Source organism: Archocentrus centrarchus, chromosome 2, assembly GCF_007364275.1.
Source record: "Archocentrus centrarchus isolate MPI-CPG fArcCen1 chromosome 2, fArcCen1, whole genome shotgun sequence".
Taxonomy (NCBI): Eukaryota; Metazoa; Chordata; class Actinopteri; order Cichliformes; family Cichlidae; genus Archocentrus; species Archocentrus centrarchus.
Window position 1 is genome coordinate 4,621,837 of NC_044347.1, and position 13,329 is coordinate 4,635,165.

Genomic DNA, 13,329 nt, shown 5'->3' on the forward strand with positions numbered 1-13,329 from the left:
AAGCATTTGGATGATTTATTAAAGAAAAATTTATGGTCTGAAAATATTAAGATTAAAAACCAAATTTTAAGAAACAATATTCAAACATTTGCAGGGATATTTGAGAATATTTAAACCATCTCCAGTAAATTAAATAAAATACTTGGCAATGAGGACGTTTTAAATGATACATACACACCTTTATTTAAAGGGATTTTAATTAAAAATTAATAAAAAATAAATATTATTCTAAAAGTCAGCATTCCTTCCTTCTGCTTATTATATTGAATTTATATTTAAATATTTATGTAACATTTAGGTATTAAATTATTTTAAACTGTTGAGTCTGACCTGCTGTGATTTCACTGTTCACAAAAACATCAATACAAGAAATGAAGTTATAAATAGACAAACTGAGGAGACGTAAATTCAGAATCATAAACATATTAAATGACAGCTGATCGCACAGGTGAAAACTTATTTTCTGTCTGATAAACTTTCCTTCCACCAGCTGCAGCTTCATCCAAAAATTCCTTCGAATTTCTGGAAAAACAATCTCGGAATATTCTACCAACATTTCCAGGTTACCTAAATTATAATGAAAACGTGTGCTGGTTAATAACAGGTGAAGCTGCAGGTGAATAAAAATAAACTTACCTGTGACGCCGAACAGGTGAATTAATCCTGACGAGGTGTTTGAGAGGAATAAGGAGACAAAGTGATGGAGAGTGATGTGAAGCCGCTCAGCGCCTGAACACATCACAGTCAATCACAGCGCGTCAGTCTGACTGCACCTCGCTCTGCTGCGCTCTCTCTCCCCGTTACACACTCACACACGCTCGCCATCTCACACACACACACACACACACACACACACACACACACACACACACACACACACACACACACACACACACACACACACACACACACATGACTTACCTCAGACTCACATTTAATTCAGACTCTTTAACAGCAGTAAATCTGATGCAAAACACAGATTAAAATAGAACAATTCTTTGTTACATATGAAACAAATAAAAAAACCCACAAAATTACTCAATTATCTGCTTTTAGTTTTTGTTCTTCCGTCCACTGTGACTACAACTTTCCATGGTGGATGAGTTATAAGCAGTAAAAATGAGGAAAAGGGAGCTTTAAAAATAATGACCGTGAGCACAAAGATGAACAAAGATGAGTACAAATCTTTCAATAAACCTGAAAATTAATGCTGGAACAAATGGATGTAAAATGGGAACCGATCTCCACATTCAGATTTTATAAACTTATAAAAGTGGATGAGGAATAATGGAAAACTGCAGCAGAGCAGGAAAACCAGGCTTTGGAAACTATCTGGAGTGAGAATAAATATGAAACCTTGGCCTTGCGGTCTGATGAAGACGGGAGAGCAGCAGCTTCATTTAAAATAAATAATAAAGTGTGTTTTGTTGTCTGGATCTAAAAGGTGCAGATTTGAGCTTTGACAAGGAAAATCAAATCAAGCGTGAATAAATCATATGGTTGCCCGTCCCTGAGCCGGGCGCTCTCAGAGGTTTCTTCCTGTTAAAACAGCAGCTCTTCCTTCCCACCCTCTCCAAGTACTGTTTCAAAGGGTCTAAATCTTATTATATGGCAACATATACAGCTTTAAATGTTCTAAACTGGTGCTTTACAAATAAAATGAACTGAATTACATAGTCATGCTCAGCTTTTTCTCCTTTACTGTGTTGTACATTTGATTTTAAATTAATAAAATAAATAAAAGCTCCTTCTGGTTGCTCCCTCGCCACAAGGGTTCACCACAGTGGGTGCACACCTGTTTTTTTAAACCATACATCTCCACTTAAAGCCTCAGGCAGAGACCAACTGGTAACACCCTGGCAACCACCAGTTGCTAGGGAAAAATGTATTCCCCAACTGGTTGGTGAGTGGTTGCTGGAGGTTGCTGGGTAACATGGATTGCATTGGTTGAGTGCTGCTTCCTCGTGATAGTTTTGGTAGCTAGCAGAATGATACGGTTTCTCATAGTTTGCATGGAAGATGCCGAAGATGCCGACTTCATTACTGCTCAGCGACAAGCTGAGCAGTAATGAAACTTAAAAAGTGAGATTCAAACTGGAAACAGAATTCTAACGCTGTGCCCTAACAACACGTTTCAAAAGGTGCAACTTTTACTTAGAAGGCAAAATTTCTGTTTCCAGTTTGCATTGCACAGTTGTGCAGTTTTACCATTGCTCTGTGACTTGTTAGTGAGTGCAGACAAAGTGGGCTCTTCTATGGAAACTACAGGCAACCTTGGAAGTCTGCTGGCCACCAGAGCAATCACAGGGAGGTTAGTGGCGCAGCACCATTTACCACTTTGCAACCAACTTCACCTAGTGACAGTCAGTAACCACTGGAAAATCAGTCAGGGGATACACAATACATGCCAGTGGTTACCAGGCGGTCACCAACCAGTCTCTAGGCCTGTGTGGCTAAGACTTATTTCTTAGCACATTTGTAGAAAAATAAAAACAAAAATCTCTCCATCAGAAAAGTATTCAGATTCAAAACTGTAGCAGCTTGTATTTAGAAGCTGACTCAAGTCCGCCTTGAACTTGAAAACAGACAGCTCTTTGTGAATATGCAGAATCTGTATGTAAGGATATGATGTCGAAGCTCTCTGGTTTCTGCTTGGAGTTTAACTTCTATTAACAAGTCACGTTTGAGACTTTGGTTTCATGCAGGTAATCAACCTGTGCAGAGAGCAAAAGAGCTAAGTTTTCTGTGTTTGATCCATTCATTAACAATGCCGGCTGGATGGAATACGAGGACTTGGATCTGCTAGCGAAACCACAAACCCTGAAAGATTTGCTGTTGCTTCCACAAAGTTAAATGCAGCCGATCAACTGCAGAGTTCCCAGATCGGTGAAACTTTGGTTTGATGCTTGGTTAGTTAATGATGATCTTCTTGGTAATAACTTGCTGATGACCGACAGATAAAACAGGAAGACTTGGAGGAGTTGGCTAGAATAGCAGCCTCAAACAACTGACTATAACCCTCATCTGTTCATGAAACCAAGAGACCAGCCAAAGGGCTTCCAGAATGTCACAAACTAAAGTGATCCAACCCTACTATTCAATGTGCAGTCAGGATAAACCGGAGAAGGCCAGGAACTCTTCGTAGGCCTCGGTGGTAAAACTGACTAGAGGCACAGTGTGAAACACTTTTTTTTAGTCCTCGGGGTGTTTCAGGAAGCTGGACTTAAGGGGGGACTAGCAGTAATGTAGTGAGCACAAACAGTAGGTCAGTGAAATTCAGCAACTTGCAGTGACAACAGGCAAAATAACCAGAGCTGGACTTTTTTCACCTTTGAGGCGAGTAGAGTACCAGGAGGAATGAAAGATACTGCTGAATGACATGAGGGGAGGTAAAGTTATTATAGGACTAAATGAATAGTGCATTGATTCACAGGAAGCTGGTACTAAAGCAGCCCACTCCTCTGGGAAGAGAGTAGCCAGCTGAAGCCATCTGACAAGCATGAATCCTTGGCGCCTTACTCTGGAGGTCTTCTGGGAACTAGGAAGGCTATGGAATAGATTCAGAAGTCACTGGCCCATTCAGAGCTTACCTCATCTGGCCTGGGAAAATACTGCATGATGCAGAACATCGGGAAAAGCCTGCTTATTTTGATGGATAATGGACTGAGGCTGATCCACGCTGTTATTGGGTCTACATCGTCAGGAGACGACACAGTTATGTGCTCGGAAAACAAAGGTCGGAATATTCTCTCAACAGTTTTGTTACCCATTTTCCAGAGCGTGACATCAGCTGTTCATTTAACCAACTAATTAATCACCCAAAACAAAGCGAGTTGGTCACTGGACCAATCTCCTCTCTGCTGCACGTTTAAATGTCATATGACGGTGTTGAAGAAAAACAGCAGAAGCTGTTGAGATCAGCATGTAATGGAGAATAGGTCAGATCCAAGCAGGAACATCTGAAAAGACATCCGATATCTGAAGAGCGATCGCAGCCTAAAAAAGGCAGTGTGTGCGTGTTTTAATCAGCCGGCGGTGGAGGGTGAAGATTACAGGCTTTAGAGACTTAACCGGCATAAAAAGGGGAGGCAGGTACACAGAGCCAGGTAACACACACACACACACACACACACACACACACACACACACACACACACACACACACACACACACACACACACACCTTATCAGTTTATGAGGGGAAGTTTTCATGTTGAGCTTAATGATATTCACACATGCTGCTTCTTAAATACATACAAACATTTATTGAGATAAAAATCAGGAACAGTTTTACAGTGCAGGCACACAAAAACAACAACAACAACAACAACAGAGTGTAATGTTTCAGCTGAAAATATCAGAGCCTTATATTCTGCTCATTTAAATCAGGGACTCCTAGAGTGGCTTTGCATGATTAACAGTTCAAAATAAACCTCATTTCTTTTATACTGGGCCCCTCAGAAACAAGCCTCTCTCACTCGTCTCTTTCAGGCCCCCACTTTATTCTTATTGGTCAGCCCCTGGAAGCCTGCCGAGGGGCAGCATCCAGAGCTGTACTGTTGGACCTACGGGTTCAAAGTCATTATTTTTCCAGATGTTTCACTCACATCAACGACATTTTGATTACGAGTGTCCGACTTTGTATCGTGATGGTGTAAATATGGAAGAGCAGAGCAGGTCCCCATGAAATTCATGACCAGGCTTTAAAGCAGCTTCTACAATCTAAATTTAACTCAGTCACAGCTTCGTAGTGTGGTTAAACAGACACAAGGACCCACTATTACACAACACAAATGAGGAAAACTAAATTCTGGTGGAGAAACCCAAAAGCAGCAGCTACAAATCTTAATGAAACTGACTATAACACATCTGGGAAAATGTCAGAGAGGAAAACGGCCTTTCCTCATCTACGCTGAAGTAAATGGAAAAGCTGTCTTGGTCTCTGAAGACTGTTTTCAGCTAAACAGGCCCAGATATTACTCAGAAAATTACTGAAATGGATGAAAGTGTGGACGAGGAAAGCAGCCATTGTTCTCCTGCTTAAAGAAGTCTAAGATGCAGAAAGGATCATTGAAATGAAATGATTATTGAAATGAAGGTCTGATGAGCAAAAATAAGCAAACAAATGTGAAAAGAATAAGAAGTTCAAAAGCAGACAAAAAAAATACAAAAATTTATTTTTTCCTCTGAAGAAAACAGCAAATGTTTGTTCTGAAACTTTAAGACCGAGGAGGTTTAGATATAAAAATGATGTGATCCCACAAAAAATATTAAAAGCACACCACGTGAGCACCGTCACTGTGTGTTGAGTTTCAGGAGGAGGAAAGAAGAAGAAGAAGTAGAAACATGATCTAAAGTAAAAGTGCACAGAACATTGATCAGCAGCACATCTGCTCATGTGCAGCAACGAGTTTTATGCACCCGGCTCCAGATGTGGCCAGTATGGAAGCTTGTTTCTGCCACTGTGGGTGGGGGCGGGCGGGGAAAAAAATTTGCTGATTTTAGGTCACAATTTCACACATCTTGAAATTTTGAGTTAGCTCTGCCTGGGTTTTTTTTTCTTTCCAGCGGAGGAAACAAACTTCCATAGACTAGAATTTTTCTTGCAGGTACAACTAAAACAAAAAAAACCCTCCATCGCCCCCTGGTGGCTGGCTGGTATAAACTCAAAGATGTCTTCATAGTCTTTTTGTAAATGGAAAAACTAAGATGGGAATCTGATGAGCTGGAACTACAAAATCAAACGACTGCAGTGCTCAGCTGTCCAACAGTACTTGTTGGCTCTTTAAATAACCTCAACTTGAAATTTTAGGACTAAAAGGCAAAAAAATCATCAGTAACACGTCAAACTCATCATTAAAATCAGAAAAGAAACATGAGTCCCGGTTTATCTCTCACACTAATGCAGCTGCATTACAGAGTTTTAAACTGATGTAAGAACATACTGAGTGTTTGACTTTGTTTAATAAAAAGATTTCATTTTGGCTTTAAGTCTTTTTTGAGCAGACAGTAGCCGACAGGAGAGCAGGACTGCTCAACCAAACTACAGAAGACTTTAAAAATTCAACTATATATTAGATTAAAAAAACTATTCTTTAGTTCTTTCATGAATTTCAGATGAAAAAAATGGACTCAGGGAAACAGCAAACTGAACATTTCAGTGTTTAAAGCATTAATGTGTTGGCTCTGAGAATTGTTTGCAGATGCTGTGATAAACTGGTTTTTCAGTGTTTCTTTACTGCTGAGAATAAACAGCAGAAACCAATGAAAGAAATTCAGGCACTGAACTGTGCAGCTGCGCTTTAAATGGTTTAAAAAGGTAACAGTCCACGAGGTGACTGGATACAAACCGTCACCACCACAGCAAGCAGTATGTGCTGTGTCCTGATTGGTCAGACAGGTGATGACTCAGAGGGGTGGGAAGAAGTGGGTGGGGCTTCCTATACACATAGTGAAAATAGTTTTATAATGGCGTCTCTGAAAAAAAGAGAAAAATATATCATATATACAGAGCTGTAAATACTCAGCGTTTATCACTTTATCAATAACTTTTAGTTATTCAGTTTATCACAGTAAAAATTAATGACTAAACTTTATCATGACATAATATTTCACCACATTGATGAGCTGTTTTTCACAGGAATTATTATTTTATGGCTCATAGCTGCAAAGTTTCTTTGCTCTATGACAGATACGGTAACATGTTATTACATGAACTTAGATGACTGTGTCAACATCTGGAGTTCCACAAGGGTCCATCCTGGGGCCGCTCTTTTCTCCATATACGATTCCCGTAGGTCATCATTATCCATGACGACAACATCCCATTTCACTGTTATTCCTACTTAAAACTGTAACTATGTCTGAACACTGGAAATCACTGCTCCACACAAAGGCTCAGTCTAAGTATCCTGACTATCCTGACGTCTTGAATCTTGTCCTGTAGCATCTTACCGTTAAAAACACTGTTCCCAGTACATTTCTGGGATAAAACACTGGCTCTTTGCTTTGGCTCAGTAAAGAGCAGGTATGAATCTCTCCCACTACTTCCACTTGGCCTCAGTGATAACAGCTGTGTGCAGTGACTGCTCATTTATAAAGCGGCTTTAACAAAATAAAAACCACAGAAAGCAGAGGACTGACCTGAAGGATCAGTGGTTTGACTGAGATATGTGGACAAGGCCTGAACTTGCTAAAAAAAAAATAGCCCCTATGCTGCCTTTAGTAGTGACATGATAATTGTAAGTGGATTTAAATCTACCTTAACAACAAACCATGGGTAACCATGGGTAATTACAGAGTCCACAATCCAGAAAATAAGCCTGGTTTGTAAAACAGGATGCAGCCTGTGTCCTGCATTTAGTTAATAAGCTGAAAACATACCTTTTAAATGCTAAAACACAAACATGAACTTGACAAATAACCTCGTAACCCCAGTCAAATATGAAACAAACCTTAAGACTTTGAGACCCTAACAATAGCAGTCATGTCACCCTGGATCAGTGGTTTCAAACTCAAATGACCCGGGGGGGCCACTGCTGGTTCTGTCATCTCAGTGGAGGGCCATATATATATATTATATAAAATAAAAACAGTGGCCCTCACACACATACATACTTAAAGAGAGAACGTAGAAGTAGCAGGTTGTAGAAATGTTGGACTCAGTGAATGAATCTCAGCATCAGCAGCTTTGATTCAAACTCATCTCTGCTGCACTGATGTAACCTGTAACTCTGACCATGAACACAGCCTCTGTGCACCAACACAGAGCTGTACTGTAAACACAGTACAGCAAGCTGAGCAGTTTTCATACAATATCTGAATTACACAACGACACTTGGTGTGTTTGCTGATATTTGTTGAGCATTTAAAAACATTGCATTTAAAATTACCTGTCACATGTTCCTTCCTTTATTTTTTGCTAAATGCTGAAATACCGCGAGCACAACTTACGGACATGTGCACTCACTGTAACCCTTGATTATAGCACTATAAATGATAAAGAAATTATATGGTTTTGCCTCTTTAATCTGTTTGTATGTGATAAGCCCGCGAGCCGGGAGTTTGAGACTCCTGCCCTGGATTCCTTTCACTGAGACTCTACATAAGCTAACTTTCATGAAACACTTGATTTTAAGTTACATACATTGGTATTTTTTACAATGGGGATTTTTCCCAAGTTTATTCAAAAAAATATATCCATCCACATGGAAATGCAAAAAAACAACAGGTGATGATGTAACCATAACTGTGAAGAAATGTTGGCCAATCAAACGCCCGCAAAACGGCGCCGTCTGATGTCAAAAAAGGAGGTAGATGCACACACCTCTGACAAAAATCTACATTTTTGAAAATTGTCACCATAGTTTGCAGGGAAGATGGAAACTGTAGACAAAGACCATTTGCAACTTTTCAAATTACTGCAACTGCAATGAGAAATTAAATGGAGATTGTTGGCCTTCAAAGTAAAGTGTGCTGGAACCAACACATGTGGAAGAGCACAACTTTTACTTTGAAGGCCAACTGTCTCCATTTTCATTTCACATTGCTTCAGCTTGTTTCACTACAGCTTGAGTGGTTGCAGTTTTGTGCGGTATTTGCAGAAAAGTCGCCATCTTCCATGCAAACTGCAGACGGCCACAGCAATCTGCTTGCAACCAACCCAATCACAAAGAGGTCATCGATTTAGCATCAAATACCTCTTTGGGACCAGTTTCACCTAGCAACCACTCGCCAGCTGGGAAAGCAGAACGTTTTCCCTCCAGTGGCCTGTGGACACCAGGGGGTTACTGAGCAGTACCTGTGCCTGCTCAGCTGGGTCCCCACAGGGAACATTTATTATAGGCACGAATGAACTAAAACTAAATAATGTTAAATCCAAAATTATAATAACTCTGGTGTCTGAAGTGCCAAACGTGTTGGACGACGGCTGCTTGAAGAATGGGATGCCGTCCCACAGAAGGGAGCGACCAGGCTGGTGGCCAGGCTGCTGTGGTTGTTAAATAAACAAACTGTTTAACAGTCGTCCAGTTGATGACTCACAGTCTTTCTATAAGGAGTTTCAGGAAGTTTATTATCCCAAAGTTCAGGAACAACATGTCATAAAAACTATTTTGTTCCAGCAGCCATGAATCAGAGCAAATTGCAGCTTTTATGGCCTACATGATAAAGTGTGGATTATTTATTTTCCATTACGTTATGATTGTTATCTGAGGACGGACGGCTCCCGTACCGCAGACGGAGTCTAAATGCAGCTACAAATAAATGGACTTGAACCTGAAACGTTGCTGGGGTTGCTCAGGAGGTCACCCGCCAAAACAAAGGTCGGATCCCAGCAAAAATGCATCATTGAAAATTGCCCCAGTGCTTTAAACCCACAATAAGAGCAGACGTACAACTCAAAACAAACGTACAACAACAAACGTGCATATGTTCATAAAACTCTCCACAGAAACACAGGCTGCTGCAAAAAACTGCACAGGAAAATAAATTCACACAGGAAACATTATTAAAATGAAATATGAGACAACTTGAAGGTTAAAACACTTCAGTGTTGAGACTAAAACCAGCATGTGTGGAGGAAAACACACACTGAGCTCATGTGTTTGTCTTACCTGGCGAATGGGATGTACGAGAGGCTGTACCTGTGGAAACAGCAGCAGCAGTCAGGTAACAGTAACGTGTGTGTGTGTGTGTGTGTGTGTGTGTGTGTGTGTGTGTGTGTGTGTGTGTGTGTGTGTGTGTGTGTGTGTGTCTTTTATACCAGGTGAAAGCCAGAAACTGCAGGATACAGAAGAGCAGAGCGAGGCCGTTGTTCTTCCACTGCAGAGACAAAACAACACGAATCAAACACAAAAATAACACAACTCAGTGCATCCAGACATTTCAGCACAGTGTGCGTCTCACCCAGAAGGCAGCACAGAGCGTCAGCACCAGGCACACCTGCAGAGACAGGCACAGGTTCACTCAGGTGGAGAGTACAGGTGGGTTTCAGCTGCCTGTGGGACGTCAGCACCACACGGCCTCCAACACATTACACTGAGCTGGAGTTTTGGATCACGTTTGGGCAAATTATGAGAGAAATTCACCTTTAAACAATAACTACCAATATTTTTGACATTTTCTAGAGAAAATTAATTAATTGTGAAATCTTTAGCTGGACGCCCTTCCTGATGCAACCCCGATGGGATCCGTGTGTCCACATGGAAACGAGGGCTGCAACCAACGACTATTTTGATAGTCGATTAGTCATCGACTATTAAAACAATTAGTCAACTAATCTGATTATGAATCACATAATTATGAAATGGCAGTTATTTAGCTTTCAGCTTTTACATTTAGCATAAGGTTATTTAAATGTGGTAGTAAAAAACATTCTTTAATCAGGTTTGCTGCTGAAATAACTAACAGTCCATTTTTCCAACCTTTCCTGTAAAACAAAGTTGGCAGCTTCACCAGTAGCCACATGATTGAACGTAGATCAGAGATAGACGGACAGGAAGACGTCTCACTCCGTTTATAAAAAATTAAAAAAATAAAAATCAGCGATAAAAACGACTATTATCGACAATTAAATTCATTGTCAACTGTTTTTATTGTCGACAATGTCGACTAATCATTGCAGCCCTAATGGAAACACGGATTGCCTTCAGGGTTGCATCAGGAAGGACAAAGCACACAGACGCTTAAATGTGGACGAAAAATGACTGAACTGTGTCTCCAGCTGTGCTCACCGCTGATTCAGTTTCTACCTTTTCAGCTTTGTTTCACTTCCTTAACATAAAGTCTAGATCTTGCTCTGGCAGAGCCTGGAGCCATCACTTTAATCAGCGTGGACACGCGGGGTGTGGGGGGTTACTGAACACAACACACAGAGCAGTTCCCCCCGTGGTATCGAGTATCATCCCAGGTATCAGCATCGGGTTTGAGGTTTTAGTATCACGACCCAAACTGGACCTCTGCTGTTTTTGGAAACAGTGCCAACATCTGTGCGCCTTCAGTTTCTCCCGTCACCATGAACTGAATGAACACGAGGAGAAAACCATGGAAACCCTTTGGCTGTTCTCACCAGCATGATGACGGTGGCGAGCACTCGCTCTTTAGCCCACATGGTTCTCAGCTGCCGGCACGGACCCATCAGGAACATGGTGCTGAAACACATCAAGGGTTTAGACACACAATAATCTGACTTCCACCACCAGAGGGCAATGTTTCCCTTCATAAAAACACAGTGAAGTCAGCGCAGGCCCTCATCGGATGATGGGTAACGTAGTCTCAGGTTGGGTCTGGTTGGTACCTGGACAGAGCGCAGATGTTTCCCAAACTGTAGAGGACCGCGAACACAGCGAGACCAAAGCCGGGGACCCACAACAAGCAGGAGCCCTGATCACAGAGAAACAGGAAGTCTGTCACCACAGGAAACACAGCCTACAGATACCAACCAGGCTTCGCCATAGAAACGGTGCAGGAGCCTCATTTACTCACCAGGATGGAGCACACGACGCCTAAAACGAAGCAGATCACGAAGCCTTTCACCCGCGTGCCCCAGGCCAGAGTCGACGCCTGATTGGCTCTCTGCAGAAACGATGTCGTCATCATCATGTCACAGGCTAAACTCAGCTCTGACTTAAAGCTAAATATTGTTTTTGGAGTTTTTTTCATCATAACTTAAAAACTTAAAGTTGCTGTTTTGTGTTAAAGGCAAGAAAACAAAGGCTACACAGCTGTTTTATTGTGTTATTAAGGTCTAATTAACATCTATTACTCTTCTATTAACTAAATTTTAGTAGTTTCAGCATTTGTTTAGGGCATACGCTTCAAACTCGTCACCAAAGTCTCCGATTTGGCGCACTCGATGCTTCTGCAAACTGTAAAAATTACACACATTATTTATTACTACAGCTTTTCAATAACACGCACTTCAATTACAATGTTTGGCCAAATTAAAACTATCCAGAGATGATCCAGAAACACTGCTTGAGTCACCAGAACACACAAAAATACTCTTGTTGAGTAGCAAATACTCCACTGATCTGTGAACTGTAATCAGGGGTAACAATAAAAATAAAAAACTTGAGTGACCAGCTGTCACTAGTTGTTGATTCAACAGTGTAAGTGTTTCAGTAACAGGAGTAAAAACAGACGCACGCTGATGTTAAACGTGTTCTAAAACACTTTATAAGATTCTGGTTTCTCAGCAGAAAGGCTGAGGAGCGCGCAGCAGTGACGATGCTGTGCTGCTGTAGTTTCTGGTGGAGCTGCAGCCTCGCTGGCTCACAGCAAACAGGCAGAGCCTGGAGTCACTGCTGCACCTTCACAGGTAAAAAGCCAGAAAGAGTCAACAAGCTTAAAGCTGAAGCAAAAGCATCTCCACACAATAGAAGAATAAAAGCTGCTTTAAATTTGGGGTGCATTCAATTACATTTAGATTTCCAAAGCTTTAGTGACTCTATATTAACCCTTCTGACTATTAATATGAAGGATAAATATGTGGGGAGAGTGACACTGAAACCAGGTGTATGCAGTGAAACCTCTTTTCAGCCTGTTATTTAACAGCTGACAGGTGTTTATAGTGTTTAAAATCCTGGTTCAGGTGAGAAAGAGCAGAAAAATCTGTCAGATATAAACGGCCTTCATGTGACCTGTTAACTACAATGAAATGTCAATTTATAATAATACAGACACAAAAGCCCCCAAACTGAGGAGGAAGCTGTTGACACATTGGCTTCCTAAAGTTCCAACTGTAAAAGTTATTACTTAACTTTATCAAATTAACTGACTTAATTATTAATTGATCCAACTTTATCAAATTAGCTGGCTTTATTAATCCTAGGGCAGCTGTGTTTGGCGCAGAGGTTTGAAGCAGTTTCGTCTAAAGTAACTGAACTTTACACGAACATTTATTTTTATCTAAGTAGGCCGAATTAAACATCACACGTCCCTGTTCGTCGTGTCTCTCACATGTAGTGATCTCCATCACAGAATACCTGAGACACTGAAGTAAAGGTTAAATAGGTTCAGTTCTCACTCAGGCTCTGCGGCGTCTCTTTTCTAACTTAAAGCGCTTTAACGAAGGTTTATTCTGGATACACATAAAGTTTATATTCACACTGGATCTAAAAATAACTGTCGAGTCTGTGTGTTCACACCTGGCTGAGTTTTACCTGCAGTTTCTGCCGCCACACCTGTTTTAACTCGTTAATTCAGACAGCCGGCAGCTAACAGGCTAAAACCCAAGCTCACCTCCAGTATGCCGCTCCCATCCGCGTTCCCATCATCCTGCCCGCTCAAAACCTTCTTTAGTTTATCCATGAACTCCCCCTCTTCTGC

The 13,329-nt window shown here is 41.1% G+C and overlaps 1 protein-coding gene across 1 annotated transcript; it reads right to left on the reverse strand.

Moving 5' to 3' along the window:
* Window positions 1-4,288: 4,288 nt before the first annotated feature.
* Window positions 4,289-13,311, reverse strand: sft2d2b (SFT2 domain containing 2b). The gene is made up of 8 exons (XM_030749771.1): window positions 13,243-13,311; window positions 11,485-11,574; window positions 11,297-11,382; window positions 11,069-11,150; window positions 9,907-9,942; window positions 9,764-9,822; window positions 9,615-9,644; window positions 4,289-6,477 (listed from the first exon to the last, which is right to left on the reverse strand). Exons 1-8 carry the CDS (start codon window positions 13,309-13,311, stop codon window positions 6,441-6,443), a joined length of 489 nt encoding a protein of 162 aa, XP_030605631.1. The 3' UTR covers window positions 4,289-6,440.
* Window positions 13,312-13,329: the final 18 nt, after the last annotated feature.